This window comes from Manis javanica, chromosome 17 (genome assembly GCF_040802235.1).
Source record: "Manis javanica isolate MJ-LG chromosome 17, MJ_LKY, whole genome shotgun sequence".
Lineage (NCBI taxonomy): Eukaryota > Metazoa > Chordata > Mammalia > Pholidota > Manidae > Manis > Manis javanica.
Window position 1 is genome coordinate 7,577,943 of NC_133172.1, and position 22,812 is coordinate 7,600,754.

The 22,812-nt window shown below is 52.0% G+C and overlaps 1 protein-coding gene across 2 annotated transcripts; it reads right to left on the reverse strand.

Annotated features, from left to right (window-relative positions):
* Window positions 1-1,160: 1,160 nt before the first annotated feature.
* On the reverse strand, window positions 1,161-22,758 carry ZSWIM9 (zinc finger SWIM-type containing 9). Of its 2 annotated transcripts, none has more exons than XM_037005908.2 (4): window positions 22,606-22,758; window positions 21,295-21,576; window positions 14,236-14,548; window positions 1,161-3,821 (listed from the first exon to the last, which is right to left on the reverse strand). In XM_037005908.2, the coding sequence occupies exons 2-4, from the start codon at window positions 21,564-21,566 to the stop codon at window positions 1,638-1,640; spliced, it is 2,769 nt and encodes a 922-aa protein (XP_036861803.1). In that variant the 5' UTR covers window positions 21,567-21,576; window positions 22,606-22,758; the 3' UTR covers window positions 1,161-1,637. The 2 variants fall into 2 exon arrangements, with proteins under 2 accessions (XP_036861803.1, XP_036861804.1); XM_037005909.2 differs by having other exon boundaries at window positions 22,610-22,739.
* Between the last annotated feature and the right edge of the window lie 54 nt (window positions 22,759-22,812).

Here is a 22,812-nt window from a genome sequence, read left to right on the forward strand (position 1 = left end):
GTGAAGTGTTAAGGTTGTTACACAGCACTAGTGTAACCATAGATAACCCGTACACTTAGTAAATCCAATCTGCTTCTTCTTTGAGATTTGATACTTGGATGCTGGTAGAGAGGTCTTTCTGGATCAAGATTTGAGGATATGAGGTTGGGGCTTCAAGTAGCTCCTTCTCAGCAGAAAGGGAGCTTTCTTTTGAAGGAAGTATGACACAAAGGGCAGGGGCACAAGGGAGAAACCTGACATTGAAACCCTCGATTCAACTGGACTTGAAGGCTTTGATTTCCCAGGGTGTCTTTGAATGGCTGAATGACCTTAAACTTCTTTGTTGCTGTTCAAAGTGTTCTCCACAGCACAGCAGAAACTGTATCAGAGAGCTTTCTAGAATTTCAGGCTCCACCACAGATCTACTGACCCTCAGTGCTGGCTTCATACGCACACTCTGTCAAGACACTTGCAAGCGGGTCTGGTCCTGACTGTCTCCTTCTGGGGCTTAGGATTGAGAGAACCTTTAGAAGCTTCCTGTCCTGAGCAGACCCATTGGCCAGGATCAGGTCACAGGCCCGTTCTTAAGCCAACCCCTGGGTGGCAGAGATTCTCATGGACTCAGCATTTGAGGGTAGAAACCAGAGATGTTGGCAAGTTGTCACCACGGCCTTGGAGGATGCAAGGTGGCCGGGCAAAGGAGGATGAGGTCTGAGCTGCCATGGAGATGGATTCATCTTGGCTCCATTCCATCTGGCTCCATTAAGCCTTGTTGACAGAAATAATGAAGGAATGCTGGACCATTTCCATTTCCCTCCGGCTCTGGGCCCCCCACTCTCCCCCAGAAGCCAAGCACACAGCACAGAAACCAAAATAATACTGTTTTATTCCAATCTTGAAGCACAACAGTCGGGACGGCTTCCCTCCCCACTGCAGAGCCTGCAGCCCTTCCCAGCGCCCCTGCTTGTTCTGTCTTTTCTGGGAATGACCAACCAGAAGGCCAAGGGGAGCCAGGCCTCCAGGCCTTGGAGAAGTGCCAAAACCACCCCCCCATTCCTTCTCTCTCCGTCTCCCATCCCTCTCTTCGCTGTGTCTTCTTCCTTCCCCTTACCCCATCCTCACCTCCTTCTCCCCCTCCTTTGCCCCCCTCTCCTCTTCTGCCTCCCCCTGCTTTTCCCTGTTCCCCTCCATTTCTTGCCTCCATTTCTGGCCCCTGCTACCTTTCCTCCCTTTGCCTCCCCTTCATTTCCCCTTGACTTTCTCCACTGTTTCTCCCTTTGCCCCCGCACTCCCTGGACCACCCATTCTGCGCCTGCCTGGCTCCCCCCACCGACCTGCGTCTTGCCCTCCCCCTCCTTCCTTCTGGCCCTGCCTGACTCGATCTGCCCCTCTCATCACACACGGTCCTCTTCGAGGGAAGCCCTCAGCATCCACCCTGGCCACTACCACCATCCACTGCTGCGGCTCCAGGACTTGAGACCACCGCTGGTTTCCCCTTGGGCCCAGAGGGGCAAACTGCCCAGATGAGGTCTCTGTACGACCCAGGAGGCGGCCCGAGGGACCTGGGTGGCCTCCTTGGCCTCAGCCCTGTTATCTTTGGGATCGAAGAAGGCCCTCCCACTCTCTCAGCGGAGGGTGGTGGGCGGGGACCCGAAGGGTCAGGGCTCTGGGGCTCTCCCCCAGCAATCCCTGAGCAGGTCCATGTGGAATAAGGCTGCCCCGGTGAGGAGGCGCGCTGCAAAGAGGTGACGGCAGGGCAGACGTCGGGCCGCGTGGATGGAGCAGCTGCAGCGCGTCAGGGCTCCGTCCAGGAAGAAGTCCGAGGTGCCGTCCTTAAGGGCAAAGCCAGCTCCAGTCCAGTGGAACCCCCGTGTCCCGTGCTGCCTGGCAAAGGCCAGCTCCTCGGCCACCAGGTCTGCCAGCTCTGGCCCGCACGCTGCTCGGAACTTGGACAGGGGCTCCCAGTCCAGCCCCTCCTCTCTGGGCGAGCAGCAAGGCCTCTTGGGTTCCCTTAGGCCTTCTCCTCCCCCTTCCTGCAGGTTCTCCCCCACAGCCAGGTACGCTCTCCTCGCCACTGCCCACTCGGGGTCACCCTCAAGCCCAGTCCCCATGGGGGTGCTGCACATAACTCCATTCCCGGGCTCTACACACCTAACTCCTGGGTCCCCACACTCCACCACTTGCCCGCTTCTGCTCTTGGGGCCTGCAGAACGGGCTCCGCCTCCCCCTCCATTCTCCAGGCCTGTCACCCTCGTGTCCCCCAGCTGGACCAGGATTACATCCTCCAGGTCCCTTCTCTTCACTCCCAGCCTCACTCCTCTCTCTTCCCTAATCTCTGACCCTCTCTGCCTCTCATCTCTCCACTGGGGCCCCCTTTGGTCTCCGTTCTCAGGGACCAACTCTGGGGGCCTCTCCAGATGTAACACCCGCCAGTTTCTCGCCTCGGGTCCCCTTCCCTTTTCGGCTTCCAACTGAGGCCCCTTCCAATCTCTGGATTTCAGTCCACTTGCCCTTTCATCGTGCAACGATGCCCCCCTCCAAGGGCCCCCTTCAAGACTCCTGGCCCTGTCACAGTCAAACGGGAGCCCCCTCCGGTCTGTGGCCTCCAGCACCCTAATCCTTCCATCCTCCAACTGGGTCATCCTCCAGGCGTACCCCTCCCATCCTCTCTGCCCCTGGTCCTCCAGCCGGCCTCCTCTCCAAACACAACCTTCCAGCCCCCAATCTTTCTCACCTTCCAGTGGGGCCCCCCTCCAGTCCCTGATCTCTGGCCCCCTCAAGTATTCCTTCTCCAACTGGGATCCTCTCCGCACACTCCCTTCCAGCCCTCTTACCTTCTGGCTCTGCAGATGAACCCCTCTCCAGTCTCGGATTTGCAGGCGTCTCTCCCTCTCCCTTTCTAACTGCGCCCCTTCCCGGTCTCTGGTCTCCAGTCCTCTGACCCACTCTTTCCCCAGCTGGCTGCCTCTCCACATACTTCCTTCTTTTGGGACTCCTCCCCAGTCCCCGCTCTCCAGGCCCTTCACCCTCTCGTTCTCCACCTGCGCTCCCCTTTTTGGTTCCCCCTCTAGCCAAGGTCCTCCGCCATCGGAGACATCAGGCACCGCCTCCCCGGCCGCATCGGCCCATTGTATGGCCACGAGGTCTCGAAGGCACTGAGCAACGCTGCGCGAGGGGCTCAGGCGCCGCAGCAGACGCCGGCGGTGGCCGCGCACCAGGGCGCACGCGTCCAGGTCGCGGGCCGCCTCGAAGGCGCGGAAGCGCACCCACATGTCGCGGCGCGGCGCCCAGTTGCGCTCGAAGTAGTCGACGAAGGCGGCTGGGCCGTGGGCGCGCAGCTCGGCCAGGGCCTCGGCGTAGGCTGCGGGGGAGGACGCGCCGGCCAGGCGGCACAGGCGCGGCCACAGCCCCGGGTCCTCGCGGCCGACGCCGCCCAGCTCCTGCGCTTTGCTGAAGAGCGTCTCGAGGCCCTGCGCGCGGCAGATCTGCACGCGCGCGCCCGGCAGCAGCTGGCGCACGGCGGGCAGCTGCGCGGCCACCTCGGGCCCGGCGGTCAGGCAGCGCACGCGGCCCTTGACGTCGGGCGCGCTCTGCAGCAGCGAGGCCAGCGCGAAGCGCAGCAGGCTCGGTGTGCCTGGGCGCGCCACGCAGCAGGCGGCCTGGCGCGCGCGGCCTGCGCCGTCCACGCACAGCACCGCCAGCAGGTCCAGCGCGCCCTGCAGCCCGGGCAGCCGGTCCACCAGGAGCATGCGCGGGAAGCGCCGCAGCAGCGCCCGGGTGCGCGATGTCAGGAAGAACACAGTCTCCACCACCGCCTGGTCCTCCACGAACACCAGCTTCACCTGCGGGCCGGACAGGAAGGCAAGGAAGGAGGTCAGAGGACGCCGGGGTCGCCCGCCCAGCTCTCGGATCGCGGTTTCCACTCTGGGGAAATGGGAATCCATTTATTCATGGCGTACATGCATTTCTTCTTTTGACCGGCAGGAGGCGGTGCCTGGGAATGGTTACAGATGCAAACAGGAAGCGGATTGTCTGGGTGTGAGATCCCGGCACCATCATCTAAAGGCTGTGTGATTTTTGCACACTAGACGACCTCTCTAAGCCTCAGTTTACCTACTGGGAACTGGGTATTCACCCTTTCATGCACTGAGACGCAGTCCAGGACAAAGGCTCTCAGAGTGTAGGCCCTGGCCCAGCATATCCTCAGGCCCATCCCAGACTTGCTGAGTCTGAAACTCCAGGGGAGAGGCCCAGCAACCTGTGCTTGACAAGCCCTCCAGGGGATTCCTACGACCGCTCAAGTCTGAGAGCCCCGGGTCCTCCGGTAAAGCGCATAGACCATGGAGCCAGGTTGCCTACTTTTGAAGCCGGGTCCCACCACTTTCTAACCTTGTGACTTAACCTCTCTGTCCCTCAGTTTCCTCCTTAGCCTCCTTGTTCCCCAGTTTCCCCATCTGGAAACTGACTATTCATTCCTTCATGCCCAGAGAGCCAGGTCCGGGCAGGTCATCTGGAGCCAGCCTGCCTGGGCTGAGACCCTGGAGCCCCACGTCCTGGCTGTGCGCCTTCCACCAGCTTCCCTGACCTCCATCTTATTTGTGAAATGATGGTGATGAGAGTATCCCTGTGACTGGAAGGCTGTAATGAGTTAAAGCATTGAGAACATTGCCTGGCACAAATACTACTGCTACTACTCAACACTCCCTTAACGAATGGTGCTCTCCAAGTGTTACTGCCATAATTACCATCCCTGCACATAGACCACGTCCTCATAAAGATCTGCTCTGACCATCCCATCTAAGCAAAAGTCCCAGCTCTCCCACACCGCTTTTGGCCATGGCACTTACTACCCTGAGGCACATCACACCTTTCCATGCTGATTTGCCTACTGCTTGTTTGCCCTCCTGAAGGCACAAGCCCCATGAGGTCAGGGATGTTGTTATTATTATTTTTTGCATCCCTGATGCTTTAAATAGCACCTGGCCCAGAACAGCAGCTCCATACATCCTGAGTTAATGAATGCATGGTGTGTGCTGCTATCCATTGGCCAAGTCTTTGGAGTGGAGGTGCAAGGAAGAGTCACACTAGCTGTGTGACTCTGGGTGAGTGACTTTCCCTTTCTGAGCCTCACTTCCCTTGTCTGCAAAATGGGGATAATGTCTATTTAACAGGGTTGTATAAGGCTCAGATGAGATCATGTGTGTCCAAAGCTTGGAATGATGTCTGGTATGTATCAAATCCCTACTACCACTACTGCTTTCCTGGAACATGGGTCTCTCTTGGCTTCTGTCACCCTGAAAAGTCCTGGCTTTCCTTCTTCCTCAGGCATCGCCTACACAGGGTCCTTTGCTTGCCCTCCCTCCTCTGCTCCGCTTCTCAGTGTCACTGAGCCGCAGAGCCTGTCCTAGCCTTCTCCTCTCGCCTTCGCTCTCTGCAGGCTCTGCCAAGGTGAGCTATCCAGACACATGGTCTTCACCACCTCTAGGCCAGTGACGCTCAGTTCTGTATCCTAGGCTCCAGGTCCACCTACTTAACTACTTGGATGGCTCATGTGCCCCTGGAGACTAGTGGCCTGACGTCACACCCGGTTCTCGCTCCCACCAGCCTACCCCTCCTTGGTCGGTCCATCCCCAACAGTGGCTCTACATCCAGTCTGTAGCTCAGGCCCCAGCCCTCCTGGCTAATTCTTGGCGTCTCTCTTTCTCCCCACTGGCATGCAATCCATCACTAGCTCCTAGAAGTGACCTTCAAAATAAGGCCACAATGTGACCACTTCTCTGTACCCCTGTGGCCACTGTCCTGGTCGGAGGCACCACCACCTCTCACTTGGATTATTGAGCCACCTGGGCTTCCTGTCACCATCCAAGCCCCCTTGTCTGTCCCACCAAAGGGGCATTTTCAAAACTCCAATCAGATCATCCCACCCCTACCCCTACCCTCCTTGAAAACCTTTCCCAGGACATCCTGTCATACTTCCCAGAGTTCACACCGTGCTATGGGCTGGGTGATCAGGCACTTGAACTTCATCTTCTGTCCCTCTTGTCCTCCTTGACCTCAGCCCCTCTGGCCTCATTACTATTGCACAAAATCCACTTAATGGGGCAGGGACATGAGCAGTTCTGAGCTAGGGCCCCCTCTCCCTGGCAGGCAGCCTCCTTCAGCCAGTCCCTGTCAGAGCTGACCACAGCTGTACAACCAGGATCTGAATACCGTTTAAGCACAGATTTCTCCACAAACCATTCTGCCATAATCCAACCTCATCCTACAAGACTGGTTAAAACTCACTGCAAGATTCTCAGCTTTCAAGGGGGAAAAAAAATCCTCTGTTAAAAGAAAAGGCCTAGTAGAGTCCAAATAGAACAAAGAGATTGCTTTGCTAACCCCGAAATCATACACCCAGTACCTTAAATAGTATTGGAATTCACTACATTTTATGAAAAAAAGGTATTTTTTATCTGAGAGGATTTTTCAATCTAGAAATGCTCTGTCCAATATGGTAACCACTAGCCCCATGTAACTATTTAAATTTGAATTAAGATTTAACAGTATATAAAAATTGAGTTCCTCAGTCACACTAGTTATATTTCAAGTGCTGAGTGGCCACCCAAGGCTAGTGCCTTTTCTACTGGATGTTGCAGATATAGGACATTTCCAATATCACAGAAAACTCTATTTGATGGCACTGGTCTAAAAATTATCAAAAGATAAAATTTGTAATAGGTGTAACGGGTTAAAAAATCTTATGCATTTCCAAGTTCTTATTTTTTTCTCCTTGGAATTCAGGAATAGAATAAATGTAAATGCAGCACAGTGACTGCACTGGGGTATGGGTGGGGACTTGATAATATGGGTAACTGTAGTAACCACATTGTCTTTTCATGTGAAACCTTCATAAGAGTGTATATCAATCGTACCTTAATAAAAAATTTTTAAAAAATGTAAATGCAGCAAAATGTATTTGCCCTGAGACTCCTCCAGGGCTGGCAAGCACTTGACTAATTAGAAGTTGACTTCCATTCTTGAAGGGACACCTCTGATTTCTGATCTTGGGTTTTCTTCCTACAGAGGGCACAGAAACTTTCCTGGCACCGCGATTTGTTCATTAAACAGCATTTATTGAGCACCTACTGTGCGCCTGACGCTGTGCTAGACCTTGAGGAGAGAGAAGGGACTGAGGCAGTTCTAAGGCCTGCCCTGTTGTACCGGCTGAGTCTCCATGAGCAACAGCATAACCGTATGGACGGGGTAGTTAGGTGTTCCTGGATCCTTCACTAGGGATCCAAGCCCAGCCCCTTCCTCCTCCTAGCTGTGTGAGTTTACACACCAGCTGTGTGACTTAGAGTGTCTGGACTCCTCTATGCCTCAGTTGTCCCCATCTGCAAAGGTAGGGAGGTAATGGCACTGAACTTGTGAAACTGCTGTGAGCATGAAATGGGTCAGCCTGCATGGAGCAGGTGCAATGGTGCCCGGTCAGTGGTCACCATTTATTATCAGCTGTTGATATTATTATTGTTACCTGAGAGTGAAGGGCGTGCTAAAAAGAAAGGTTAGCAGAGCCGACTCACAGACACCGAGAAGGGACTAAGTGATTACCAAAGGGAGTGGTTGGGGAGAGTGGGCGGGGAAGGAGAAGGGGAATAAAGGACACTGTAATTCGCAATCACAGTGTAGGTAGGTCACGGGAAAGGCAGTGCAGCACGGAGAAGACAGTTAAGGACTGTATAGAATCTTACTGCACTGATAGACAGTGACCGCGACAGAGGGGATAAGGACTTGACAATATGGGTGAATGTTGAAACTACAGTGTTGTTTATGTGAAACCATCATAAGATTGTGTATCAATGATACTTTAATTAAAAAAAAAAAAGGCTAACAGGACGACTAAACTTTGTGTAGGGCCTTCTGATTGAGTGAAGGGTATTGCTGAGTGGGAATCATTATTTTCCAGATATGGAAACTGAGGCTGGGAGAGTCCAGGGATGCAGAAGGGATGTGCCCAACAGGGCTAGGTTGTCCAAACTGCACATTCCAAAGAAAGGTTCGGCTCTTGCCCAGCTCCTGGGTGATAGCCTTTAAGTCCTTGGAATCTTGCCCGATAAAGAGTCACTTGTTTATCGGTGGGGGGCTTGGGCCATGTGGAAGCAGTTTAACTTCCAGAGGGGCTGGAGACACAGCTTAGCCGCTCAGGCAGTCAGACGCAGCTGTGTGACCACCCAATAAAAACCCTGCCCACTGAGGCTCAGCTGGGTGCCCTTGGTTGGCAGCCCCCCGTGGTGCTGTCACACATCCCTGCTGGGAGAACGTCATATTGTCCATTCAGCCCCACTGGGAGAGACAACTGGAAGCTCACACCTGGCCTCTCCTGGACTCCCCCCCACGCACCTCTTCCCTTTGCTGTTTCTAATCTGCATCCTTTCACTGCAATAAGCTGTAGCCGTGAGCACAGCAGCTTTGCTGAGTCTGTGAGTCCTCACAGGGCCTCGGGGTGGTCCCAGGGACCCCAACTACACCAGTGGCATGACCTGCCAAAGGCCATATTGCTAACATGAGTGGCCTGGAATCCAAGACCAGGTCATTAAGAACGATTGAAAAAAATAACAAGGAGGGGAGGAAGATGTGTGGGTGACACTGAGAGGCTGTGGTGGCATTTGATTGGGGTGGGTGACATTTGATGAGGGTGCGGGACACATCAATGAGTGGATTTATCTGCCAAATATTTACTGAGCAACTCTGATGTGCCAAGCGCTGGCTCAGGCCCGGAGAAGTCAATAAGACTCCTCAGAGTGGGAGGTGACACCTGCAAACCAAGGTAAATATATGCAAGATGATTCAGGTGTGTGAAGTGGTTTCTCCACGCCAGCACAACTCTGAGGCATTAACTCTTTCAATCCTCACAGCGATCCTGTAAAATGGGTAGTATTGTCACCATCCCCATTTTCCAGACGGTAAGTGGAGGCACGGTTTCTTGTCTGGGGTCACATGGATAGGGAGTAGCAGAGCTGGGATTTGAGCCCAAGCAGTTTGGATCTGGGGTCCATGCTCCTGACCACTCCTCTCGCATGGCTTTGCACGAAAGTATCACACAGGCCTGACTCAGAGTTTTCTATCTTGAACACACGGCAAGAGGAGATGGGGCAGATCTGAAGACCTGAATGGGCGCGGGTGTCATCCCAGACACACAAATGGGTGGCACTGGGATGCATCAGCCATAGATGGCGGGTTCTACAAGTGTGGACATCAGAAACCACGCCACTTGACGCTTTCCGTCCACTCCTCTGCCTGTATGTGAGCACACGTCCTCCTTTATCACATGATCGGAGTAATACTATGCTCCAGGCTACCCTGAAGAAAAAATTGTGGGGATAAAAATAATATCTTAATAGCTCAAACATATAGGGCATCCTACTTTCCGAGCACTGTTCTTCACACACACACTCAGACACCCACACATTTAATCCTTATAAAAACAACCTCAACAGTCTTATGAAATAGTATCCATGATCATCCCATCCCCATTCTACAGATGAACAAACTAGGGGTTGGAGAAATTAAGCAACTTGTCCACAGCTTATTGAATGCCCCACAATCAGAAAACTAGAATTCTATACAAATTCTAGGCACAGCTAGAATGTATATAAAGCTTTTAGCATATGGCAATATAAATAAAATCAAATTTTTAGCTGTTAACTGCAGCACCCCGAAAATGGCTGTCTTGATGTAAAAAGAGGCTCTGGGCATAGAGAAGATTCCCTTTGGGAGCCGGGACAAGAGAGAGGATAGAGAGGTCTGTGTCACCACATGGTGGGGACATGAGATTGAGGCAGGGCTCTGGAAGACCCGGGTGAAACGATCCTCTCTCTGCCTGTGGCCCTTTCGCCCTGTGCCACATAGTCGCAGCTTTCCCTGTCTCAGGCACCTCTCTGCTCTCTTGCAGTTAGGAAGGGACATGTGACTTGCTTTGTCACACCAACTGCGTATGAGTGGAAGGGACCTGGCCTGGTGAGTCCCTTGTGGGCAGAAGCCTTAACAGCCCTTCCCGACAGGCATGGCGATTACGCGGGGATGGATCCCCCACCTTCCTGGGTCCCTGGGTGACTCAGATGAGCAGTACTTCCCCCAATGACTCACGGTGGGCATGGACCATGGAGCAGGAGCAAGAATGAACTCCAGCGAGGTATGGCACTGAGATCTGAGCGCTGCTGTTACTATGCCAATCCCAGGCCTCCCTGACCGACACAGTCTTAAGACACTCTGTCACTCACCCCTCATTTTTCTTTTCTAGAAACAGATTGGTGTGGCACATTGGGAATACTGTCTGTTTTTCACCTTTTCTTTTAATGTGGATTATTGGAATGTGCAAAAATCCACAGGATCCAAAAGTCAAATCCTGTACAGCTATATAGCAACAAGGCCCTCTACCCACCTGCTTTCTAACCACTCCGTTCCATTTGCAATTCCTACACCCATCCACACCTCTCAGTATTCTTCTAGAGTTTCTTTAAGTGAATATGAGCAAGCACACCCTACATAATATATCACTTGCTTAGTCTTCTTTTCTCCATTTCATATATAAAGCAACATATATTATGGACTGTTTTGCATCTTGCTTTTTTTTTAACTTAAGATTCTATCTGAGAGATCCGTTCAGGTCAGTTCCTAGAGTTGGCCTCATTCTTGTTTAAGGCTGCATAGTATTCCGGGACTAGATGGTCCACAGGTTGTGTAACCATTACCCATTGGTGGGGATTTGGTTATTTCCAATCTTTTGCTTTCAGGACTGACCCTGGTTAACCTTGCACGTGAGTCATTCTGTAATCATGGCTGCAGGATAAATTCCCAGTGGCGGGAGAGCAGGTCGAAGGGTGTGTTTTGGCCATTTGGACAGATATTGCCGAACTGTCCTTTGTTGAGGTTGTACCAGTTCTCCATTTAATATTGTTAAAAGTAGCACCCTCAGATCAAAATTCACTTTTCTCAGAAGGCAATGCAACCTTGTAAGAAAAGGCGGCAACTTTTCTGTGCGAGGCCCGTCTCTGCCCAGAAAGCTGGCTGGCTCGCTTGTTACCCTGGAGCCTGGCACAAATGAGATAATGGAGACAGGGTTGGACACCTCAGCCCCTCTGCACTGTCTCGGGCTTATTATTAAAGGTCTTAACACCTCACTGGTTGAGTAACCACTCAGTCTTGTCCACAGACTATGGCTGCAGCTTTTGGGGACACTCCTCTTGTCTGATTCCCTCCCAAGACTAAGTGCGCCACCTCAGGGGGTCCCAGATATTCAGCTTTTCAAAGTGATCCCTCCTTCAGGAGACTGCTGGGAAGAGAAGAGAATAAGTGGGTGGTGGTTAGCCTAGTCTTGGGATGAGGATAAAGAATCCTTTATTATTTTGAGATATTCATAATACAGAACTCTTTCAATATATCCTGTAAGTGAAAAAAGCCAGGTGAACCCTCTATTTATGTGACAGGCTGAACACACCCCTTCAATTTCACTCTTTCCTGAGCCTCAGTTACATCTGCAGAAAGGGGATTTGTTTATTTATTTATTTAAGGGCAGAGACAATAGGAAAGGAGACCGTGGGAACCAAACTTTGGAAGCTGGAAAGCAGATGGACAAGGTGACCTCTCTCCACAAAGAGAGAAACGGCAGAGTGCTCGAAAAGAATTGACAGGCCTAGGCTGGGGAGGTTAAAACAGACAAATTGAGGGCTGTTTACGAAGCAGTTAGGTCTGTAACCCTTGTTTCCCTCCCCCTCAGATGGCTGGAGGCTGAGTCTATAAAGACGGAAAAAAAGAAAGGGTCCTGGCTTTGGGGACACGGGGCCCACTCAATGGGGAAGCTCCTCAGCCCTCTCCCCACCACGCAGCTCCCAGGAGCTGGTGGCCCGGCCTCTCCCCCTAGGCAGGAGGTTGGCGTTTTCTCAAGGGGATCTGCCCAGCCACAGAGGAAGCTGGAAGATGCTGACACCTGGCATGTCCCCGCCCATAAATCAAGATGCAAAAAAGGATGTATAATAAGCTCCCTTGTTGGAGGAGGGGGCAAGGGGAAATAAGGTTAAAAATAAAGATACATACATGTATCTGAATACATATAGGGCTGTGCTGTTCAATACAGAAGCCACCAGCCACAAGGCGCTGTTTAAATTTCAATTAGTGAGTTCAACTGAAAAGTTAGCTCCTCGGCTATACTGACCATGAGAGCCTGGGGGCTACTGTGCTGGATGCGGTCATTCCCATCATGACAGAAGGTCACGGGATAGCACTGGGCCCGAGGGTAGAAAGATACGGAAGCTGGGAAGCTGGGTAAGCCACTGACGCTCTGGTGGCCTCTGAGGAGGGCACTCGGGGGACAGCAGGTGACAAGGGGACTTTTCATTACATATTCCTTTGTACCTGCTGATTTTAGAACCATGTGAATGTATTGCCTATTCAAAGAGTCAGTATTTAGATGTTAAAAAAAAGTATAACCCATTTTCTAGTCTCTCTTTTGGTTTTCCAGAACGCCTTCCTCATTTGTAAAGTGCTAAGGTGGACCAGAACACAGCCCCAGGCGCTGCGCTTGGTTAGCCTAGGTCCCCTGACAGCCTCTAGACTGGAAGCCACGAGGACAATCCCTCTGCCCCTGGGGGCTTTCCTTTCTGAACTTGCTGGTGTTTCCAGGGAAGACAGAGAGGTTTATTTATTTCGTGGTGGAGGTTGGAGAACAGTGAATAGCTCAGCAAAAACCAGTGGGGTGGGGGGTGCCTGTGTGCATTCTCCCACTTTACAGAGCAGCAAACTGACTTGGGTAGAGCCCTCAACTCTGCAGAGACTAGAGCTGATGGGAAGGGGCCCAAGCCTCGTTGACAGCATGGCCCTGGATCCACACTGCGTAGGTCTGAAATCCAGCTTCATCATTATGTGGCTGTGTGACCTCCAGCTAGTTACTTGACCTCTCTGTGCTTCCAGTTCTTTGTTTATGAAATGGAGATGAGAATGGTGGCCTTTTTCCTCACAGCATTCTGGTGAGATTTAAGTGAATTACAATACAGAAAGCACTTAAAGGTGGGGCCTGGCTCATATAAGTGCTTGATAAACGGTAGCTAATGTATTGTCGATATTACATGTGTGGATAGAGGCTGGGTTTGGTGATTTGGATGAAGGCTGGTTACCGAGCATGAGATGGAGATGGGGAGAATGCTCCAGACCTGATTCTGGAGAGTGGGTTCACATCTCATCGTTACCTCTTCCACACATGAGCGGAAAGCACAGCCAGTGGGGGGAAACCAGTCTGCCTGCCTTCCTGCTTTCCTTCCATCCCTCCTTCCTTTCAAATTCACCCGGGCCCTGAAGCTGGATCAGAACTGCAGAAAGATTCCTCCTGGAGGAGCAGCATTCGCACTGTTGCTCCAGCCTCTGAACCTTTGCACTGGCTATTCCTTCTGCCTGGAACTCGCTTTCCTCTGAAGACAGAAGGGGAGTCCCCTGCTTCCATTCTCTCTCCTCTGATTCACCATTTCCTTAGAGAGACCTTCCCCCACCATGCAAATTAAAACACCCTTACAACTAACCATTCCTCTCCACGCCCTCACCTTTAAAATACTCATTTCATCACATGATGTAACACAGCACCCTCACGTCTAAATCTCGATCTGGGTGGAGGGTAAGGGATGTTCTCACTTTGTGGACATTTATCAAATGATATACTTCTCCTTTGTGCATTTTCCGTCTGTGTAGTTCAGTTTAAAAGATGTTTAATGCACTTTCCAGCACTTGAATCCTTTTTCCCAGCTGCAGCCCTCTTCACGCTCCCCTTTGGATGCCTATTGGCTTCTCCCACTACAGCTGCGAGCTAGTTCTAGCAGTTACCTCTGCAAGGTAGCCCACGGCCCCAAGTGGCTATTTAAATTTCAGGTAGTTAAAATGAAGTGCAATTAAAAATTCAGCTCCTCAGTTGTACTGGCCACATTTCAAGTGCTTAGTGGCCACGTGTGGCTGTGCGCTACCACGTGGACAGCACAGAATCCCAGAGGCTTTCCCCGGAGGGAGGAAGCACTCCTGGAGGTGCTGCCTAGCAGGCGAGCTCCCTGCGCCGGGACCACACGCGTCCGGGAGGCAGCTGCCTCCCCAGTGCCTCCGTAAGTACTTATGGAAGGAACGCACAAGGAATGAAGGAGAAAGGAGCGCATGGATGAGTGGGCGGATGAATGAATGGGTGCCCCGGTGTCTTAGGCGTGGCTCTCCCCCGCCCCAGCACTGCCTTTCCCAAGACCCCACCTTGGCCTCGGGGTCGGTGCGGAAGAGACCCTCGAGCACGTGCAGGGCGTCCAGGACGCCGTGGTCGCGGCCCTTGCAGTAGGAGAGCAGGCGGCGCACGTCAGCCGGGGCCACAAACTGCTTGGAGATCTTGTTGGTGGTGCGCACGGGCAGGCAGGCGTTGGCTAGCAGGTGGCCCGGGCGGAAGTAGTAGGCAAACTCCAGCGGGCAGGCGGGGTGCGAGTGGGTCAGCTGGCACTCCGTCACCACGAGGCGGTCCCGCAGCGGGCTCAGCTTGACGATGATGAAGGCCGGGCAGCCGGGCTGGGGGGGCCTGCGGGAGGAACGACCACCGCAGCGGTCACATCAGCCTGCTGCCCTCTTCTGCCTTCTCTCTCTTCTTTTTTTAAAGCACTTTTAAAAAATTAAGGATTGTTCCAAACACAGAGAAGAGAGAGGGCTTTGAGAATGTGCCAGCTATGTGACCTTAGGTGAGTCACTTCAAGTCTCTGTGCCTCAGTTTCCTCATATGTAAAAAGGGAGGTAACAATCCTAATACCTTTCTCATAGGCTGTTGTGAGGATTGAAAGAGTTGATATATGCAAAGCACTTAAAAACTGTGTCTGGAAGATCGTGAGTGCTATGTTTGCTATAATGCTGTATTTACCACCCCAATCTCTATAAAAAATGAATGGTTTATTATATTTACTCAATTTAAAAAAATAAGACACTTCAGTACTCTTGCATGCATTTCTGATTTAGCAAAACACAAGTCCGAGCCCTCTGTGAACTGCCCCAACAAAGTCTCCAAAGTTAGCTACTACACAAATAGTGTGTTTAGCATGACTGCCTCTGTTTCCGGTAGGTTCCTAAGTTTTAAAACTTTGTGTACATGAAAAGGTGTTAATCACAAAGGAAATACAGATTAAAACCCTAAGGAAATGCCACTACACACCACCAGATGACCGAGTAAGAGAGACTGATAACATCAAGTGTCGATGAGGACTGGAGCAACTGGAACTCTCATTTATCCTTGATGGGAATGGAAAATGGTAAATCCCTTTTGTAAAACTGTGTGGCAGTATCTCCTAAAGCCAATCACGTGCCACCTGATGATGACCCAGTATCTCCCTTCGAGACAAATGCCTGCAGATGGTCACCGAAAGACATGTACTACAGTGTTCACAGCAGCACTACTCATATTGGCCCAGTACTGGAAACAAGCCAAGTATTGAACAGAAGAGTACGAGAATAAGCTGCGCCACCCCCTTCGAACACGATGTCGATCAACAATAAGAATGAACGAACCATTACTGTCCCTAACAATGCGGATGAATATAACGTGGATGGACACAAACCTGCCGTGTGAAAGAAGCCAGACACAAAAGAGGATGAACCACCACATGGTTCCCATTTATAGAAACTTCAACAAGAGGCAGCATTAACTTCTGCTGTCAAGAGACTAGATAATGGTTACCTGTTAGTGGTTAACCTTATGAGGGGGCCAAGGGGGCCTCTTGGCACTAGGCATGTTCTGGTTGCTGGTTATATACGCATTTTATTTTGGGAAAATTCATAAGTTGCACATGTATAATAATGTGAGCACTACTCTGAATGTATGTTACACTTTCAAAAAGTTTAACTAGGAAAACTTTGCTTTCTAGCATATGATAGGTGGAATAACAGCCCCCCCAAGATGTTCGTATCCTAGGTGCTGAACTGTGCAATGTTACTGTATACGGCCAAAGCGACTTTACAGATGTGATTAAATTAGGATCTTCCGATGAGATCATCCTGGGTTATCCAGGTGGGTCCAATGCAGTCACAAGGACCTTAAGAGGAAGGGAGAACAAGAGGGTCAAAGTCCAAGACAGAATGAAAACTGGTGCCGGCGGAGAGGCTGCACACCAAGGAGTGTGAGCCGCTTCCAGAAGCTGGACGAGGAAGGAAACAGATTCTTTCCTACAGCCTCCGGAAGGAATACAGCCCTGCAGAAACCCCTTGATTGCAGCCCAGCAAGACCTGTGTTGGACTCCTGACCTTCAGAGCTGTAGGGATCACACAGCTCATTGTTTCAAGGCACAACATTTGAGATAATTTGTCAGCAACAGGAGACTAATACAAGCGTGACAGTCACAGAAACCTTTGCGGTTTTTCACTCATCAGCTTTTCGAGATTGTTTCGTTCCTCTGGCTGCCTGATATTTCACTCTGCAGCTCTGCCAACTGTTAGGTTGACTCCAGTTCTCTCTTCTTACAAACAATGCCTGGTGAACACTCTCTTATACATCTCTGTGTGCAAGTCAGTCTGGGACAGTGGTTCTCAAGCTGCAGGGCAGGGCCTAACTACCTGAAATCAGTTTAAGGAGTTGCAACCAGCATTGTAGAAAGTGGAAGAGAATAGACAAAAAAAATCACAGGGCATTTCCCCGTTAATGCTGCTTAAATTGACTTTGCTTTCTAAAAAGGGGGTTCCGTGTGTCTCCATGGCTTGGGGGGCAACATCAGCACTTCTGGTAGGAGGTTTTTAGGTTTATAGACAAGGGATCAGCAAACTTTTTCTGCACTAAGCCACATAGTAAATATATTCTGTTGCTATGTTGCAAACACAACCATAGATAATATGTGAATGAATGAGCATGGATGTGTTCCAATAAAACTTTATTTACAGAAAATAGGCTGCAGGGTGGACTTGGCCTAAAGGCCTCCTAATTTGTCCACCCTTGTAACATAGACTGTCCAGGGGTCAGCATGTAATTAAGAAGCCTGACTCCCAGGTTGTAAATGCCAGTAACACCCCCGCCCCCAGCCAAAACGCTCCCACGTTGTTTCCAAATGGCCCCTGAGAGGGTAAACCTCCTCAGAACCCACCCAGAGGAATTCTGGTATGCGTACAGAGAGAATTGTTTTTGTTAAACCAGAAGGGGATCCCTGACATGCATTTCCTCCTCCTTGCACGAGGTAAAGTAAAACCCGGCAGCGTGCCAGATTTTAAAAATCTACATAAAGGGCTTGAGGCTTTTTGCCTTAATGTAACAAAAATAACGCAAATCTAGAAAAATTCTAAGTGTACAAATCATTAGAAATACAATACAAATGCAGAACCACCCTGGTGGTATCAGGTGGAGCTCAAAGAAACCCCTGATATGCAGCCATTTGTGAGCTACCACCTCAGCAAGTTCACAGGCTCCCACAACACCCATTTCCCTAGGATAACCCCTGGGCTTCTGATCTGCTCTTTTGGTCCAGGTGTTTTAGCTCCTGGAACAAGCCCTCCAGTCAGGGGTGGTCATCCGTTCTGTGAACCCATCCATCTTGCCAGAGACTAGCATATCCCTTCTGGGGCCCAGTTATCTCACAGAGCTGTCTACTGCAGCCTCCACATGCCACTGCTGCGACCTCTCTCTACCTAGCTGGGGGAATAATGCCACCCCCTCTAAGTGTAAACTCCACATGGGCAGGGTTTCATCCATTTTGTTCACTGGTGTATTCCCAGCACCTAGAACCGCCCCTGACCCCTGGCAGTGCTCAGTAAATCTGTGATGAATGAATGACCAAATCTCTCAGTATGAACCACAGGCACCCAGGCACTCCACTCACCCACCTAACCACTCTAGTCCTCCCCGATCGTGCCTTCTACACTCGCCAGACCATCCACTTTTTCCTATTCCCATGGCCACCAACCTACTCTTAAGTTCTTTCCTTCATGAAACATCCTTCTCCCTTCTTGTCACCTAGTTAACTCCTACTCATCCATCACACATCAGAGCCCCTGTCACCTCCTCCAGGAAGCCTTCCCCAAGCATTCCTGGGCTAGGGCAGATTTCATCATGCCTTGGGGTGATGACTGGATTGCCGCCCATCTGTAATGTGGGCTCTCCACTGAAGGGGCAGCTCTTCCACTGAGACCCCAGCATCCAAAACATATTCGCCTGCACGTCGCAGTGCTCAAAACAAACCTCTTGGATACATGGACACATGGCATGGCACCTAGGACCAAAAAATCTTTAGGGTCCCGTTACATTCCACTCTGATATTGGTAATCCATGACTGAAATAAGGATGAGGGGAAGAGGAGGAAGAGAGAGAGAGGGAAAGAGAGGACAGTAATTCAAATTTGTGATTGACTGTATAGTCCAAATCCTGTTTTCCCTCTGAGCTGTGTTCTCTCTCTCTCTGTGCCTCAGTTTTCGCATCTGGAAGTTGGGGCCAATCATAATAATACCAACCCCACAGGTTCATTAAGAGGCCTAAATAAGAGGATAAAATTATGTAAAATAGTTAGAAAAGGGCCTGGTGCATAGCAAGCACTTAAAAAGTGGCCACTCTTTTCACACTTTTTTCCTTCTAAAAGTATCACTGCCACGATTTGTTCTGTAATCTCTGCACCCATTACTTCTTGATTTCAGGCTCTCAAGCTCTCTGTGTCTTCTTCACAGGCTGGCCTGTACTGGGCAAGGGTGAGCAGTCCCGTTCTGGTGAGGGAAGTATGAGAGAGGCCGGGGAGGGCGCGGGACAGAGTGAGAGAGGGGAGGATGCAGGTGGCGGCCTGGAGAACGTGGCTGTGCAACATCTGGGAAAGGGGGGTGGCCAGGAAGGAGGCCCTTGCTTATGCTCTCTGGACCCTCAGCCCCAGCCTCCTCCCCGGCCTCTTGTCTTTCTCCTCCAGTCCGTCACCCACATGGCCCCAGAGGGGCTTCCTACCCCTCGAGGTGACCCTCCTCACAGCCCTGCCAGCGCTGCCCAGCACCCCCAGGATGAAGTTGCAGCCCCTGGACTCAGCCCTGTGGGTCCAGACCTTGACACCCCTTCAACCGCATCTCCCCCCTTTTCTCACACCCTCGACCCCGGCCTAGGACGTTGCTGTATGTGCTGTTGCTGGGCTATGATACCAGAGAGGCCCTGCCTGAGCAGCTGGGGACACAGAGGGCCTCAGAAGCGATGGGCCCTAAGTCATCACCCCGAGCCATCTCACCAACCACCCCCACACCCGGGCTCCCCATCTAGCGACCACCCACTCTTTCCCCAGTCACCAGGCCCAAGCCCAGGGCATCCTGCCCACCCCCTCCACCGCCTGTCAGTCCCCCATCCTGCTTGGTCCCTGGCTCCTCCTGATATTTGTAAAGTGCTTGGGGCAGTGTCTGCAGATAGCCAAGTGCCATGGGTTGTTTTGTCAAAAACTTAACATATATAAATATATAAACAAATAAAATCCTTGAAGATTCTGCCTCCTGATCACCTCTTCCAGGAAGCCTTCCAGAACCATCAGCTGTCAGGTGGAACCAAACACTCTTCATCCTCCTCCATCTCTTTCTTCAACCTCTCTCTCACTACTAAATTGGGCTGCTATTTCCAATTTTTTATCTTTGTCTCCTCCATTAGGTTCTGAGCTGCTCAAGGGCAGAGACCAGCTCTGGGCTCAGCAAATGCCCAGCAAAGAGCATGCCCACAGTAGGTGCTTAATAAGTGTTTGTTACTTTGAATTGGGTTCAGTTAACAAAGGGATTCCAGATTGGGCCTAAACTTCCTGCAAGTTCTCATGTTCCAGATTTCTGTGTGAGGATATGTGTGTGATGTTGTTTTGCTTCCTGACCTCTGGGTCTGTTTCTGGAATAAGCAGTGAGGAAACGATCATACATAGTCATCTCACAATAAATGTCTAAGTAATTACTGGTGATAACTGCCGTGAGAAAGTACTCCATGCTGGATACTCTTCCGCGCAATTTGCACGTTAGCTCCTGTAATCCTCACAAAACCTATGAGGTCGCTACTCTCCCACTTTCCAACTGAGGAAACTGAGGTCCAAAAGGTGAAGTCACTTGCCCAATGTCACTGGCTAATCAGCAGCAGAGCCACGGTTTGCACCCAGGCTGCGGGCTCCCAAGTGTGTGCTCTTCACTCCTGTAACAGCTGTCATTTACCCAGATGCCCTGTGGTTCAGGCACTGGGTAAGTGCCTTTCTGTGCACGACCTCACAACAGCCCCACAAAGCAGGTGCTGCCATAACCCCATTACAGAGATGAGAAAATCGAGGCTCAGGGAGGTGACGTCTGTTGCCCAAAAACTCCCACCCAGGAAGTGATGGTGCCCGTCTCAAGCAGCCTGAAGGCAGAGCCTGTGCCGTTAAGCACTCCACTCTTGTCTGTGGCTCCCCTACTGAGGGTCTCACACTCATGTACCTATGGGACCCAGGTAGGAGACAAGGACGTGGCAGTGTTACGTATGAGGTGGCAGAGAGCGGTGGGGTCTGGGGGAACAGGAGCGCCAATGCAGGGTCTAACTGGAGTGGCCGTCTGCCGCACAGGAGCAAGGGCTCAGCCTCTTCCCATGTCTGAAAGGAAGCTAGAAAGCAAACAGTGTATGGGGAACATTCCTGCTTTAAAATTGGAGTCAATTAAAACACCCTTGGCTACCTGAATTGTTTCTTAGCTCTCTTTTGAATTTTTCACTTGCCCCTTGTAGCATTATATTTGTAGGGAACTATTTGTGAGCTTGTTCACATGTCAGTCTTCCTGTCTAGTCTGAAGGTTCCAGAAGGGCAGTCAGTACCTTTGTCTTGATCGACATCTCCTCTTCCCCAGTGAAGTGTCCTTAACCCCTGGCATGGGACCTGGCCCTGTATTTACTGAGTGGATGGATTTTTCTCTCTGTCCTGTGGCTTTCCCTGCAGCCCAGTCTGTCACTGACCTCTTGTATGTGGCTAAACCCTGGCTCTCACCTGTTTTTCTTGCTCTGTCTTTGGCTCTGTCTCCATGTTCGAGAATGTTCTTTTTTTTTTTTTTTTGAGGGGTGGGATCTCTTGGACATGTTTATTTCACTCTGCCTCTGGGTGGGTCTCGATTACAATCCATTTACAGTGTAAGCAGAGCCCACCCTGTCCCTCACCGTGCGCTCCTGCTCCCTGGCTCTGTCTCCCTCTCTCACTCAGTAAACTCCTCCTCGACTCTCTTGGCCTCACGAGGTGTTTTTGGCTGTTTCAGTTGGCGTGTCCCCTCCCAGTCACCGGGGGGCTCTCTGCCTCCCTCTCCCACTTGCTCCCCCGCCTCCCAGCACCCAGCAGGGCAGCCGCTCAGTTCACGCACCCCACGGCAGGCCGGCTGGGCGCGCGCACGTCCTTGCACACGAGCCGCACGTAGCTGTACTTGAGCACGTCGATGAGTGTGTAGAGCGGGGGTGCGCTGGCCCAGCGGCAGCGCGCCAGGTGCATGGAGCTCTTGACGAAGAAGAGCGCCAGCCGCTGCTGGCACCACGCGTCGAAGAAGCGGCTGAACTCGGCCCAGGAGAAGAAGGCCCGTTCCCGCAGCTCCTGCTCCTCCTGCCCCGCCGCCGTGCCCGTGCTGGGTGGGGGCTCCATGCTGGGGCGCCTGAGTGGAAGGGTGGGGGACATGTGGATATCAGACCCATCCCCACCCGAGGTATCCCGCTTCTTCCATTCTGGGCCTCTCCGGCGCTGGCGCCTCTCTCCAGCTGGGACCTGGGGCGGGATGCTCCCCTGTCAATCAGTGGACATGAACCCCCACTTCATCTTTGGCCTCCTCCCACCCCCTGCATTATTCCTTGGGCAGTTGGAGCCTGTCATCCTGATCCTTGATTCCAACTCTGGTCCTCTCCTCTGTAGATGCGACTCCTAGGTACAGTTGGGGCCTCTCTTCCAAAATAAAACCCTTAAGCTCCCCTGTAGACACTTCCTCAAATGTGTTCCCATTTTTCGACTTCCTCCCTCTCCAGATGTGTCTTCCACACTTGATGGTAACCTCTAGTGCTTCCATTCTTATGGGACTCCCCCTTCCGTGAGTCTACACCTGGCTCTAACTGACATCCATCTGCACCCCCCCGTCTAAGGATGTTTCATCTCCCGATGTGCTCCCACATCCACTTACAGGCTCCTCATCCCCAGTCATGCTCTTCACGTGCCTGTGGCTCCTCCCTCCTCAAATGTGTCTCCCATATGCACCTGTTGCCCCTTCCCCAGACGTGACTACTATGGGTCGCCACATCCAGCTGCGATCCCTGCATCCCAGAGACGCTCCCACATCCAGATGTCCGCCCCACATCCAGTGTGTACTCTTTGCTTACAGGTGTGTGTCCCATTCACTCGTGGCCAATTCTCAGAAGTGTCACCAATATTCCTCTGTGGCCCCTCCTCCCATCTACAGCTATCATCCACCCACCCCATATGTGTGTCCCTCGTCCTCAGATGGGCTTCATTGCCCTATTTACTCCCCAATGTCCGGCTGCGCCTCCCCTCCTCATACAGCCCCTTCCCAGCCCGCTCCCGCCTCCCCAACCCCTCGCAGCCCCGCCCGCCGCTGCCCCACCCATCTCCACGGTCCCACCCAGCTGTGCCTCTCCCCTCCCCCAGATGTGCACCCTTCCCGCCCCTCCCCACTCACCTACCCGCCCCGGAGCGGCGTCCACCTCCCACAATGCCCCGCGCCGAGTCCGGCCAGGCCCTTGTTCCCGGGATGCCGCGCGCGGATTCCCGCCTCTCTTCCCGCCGTGCCTCGCGCAGCGGCTTCTATCGAATCTTGCCCTTTTCCCGCTAGTCACTTCTCGGACCCACAGCCAAATCCGCCCACCCAGAGCGAGGTTAGGCTCGG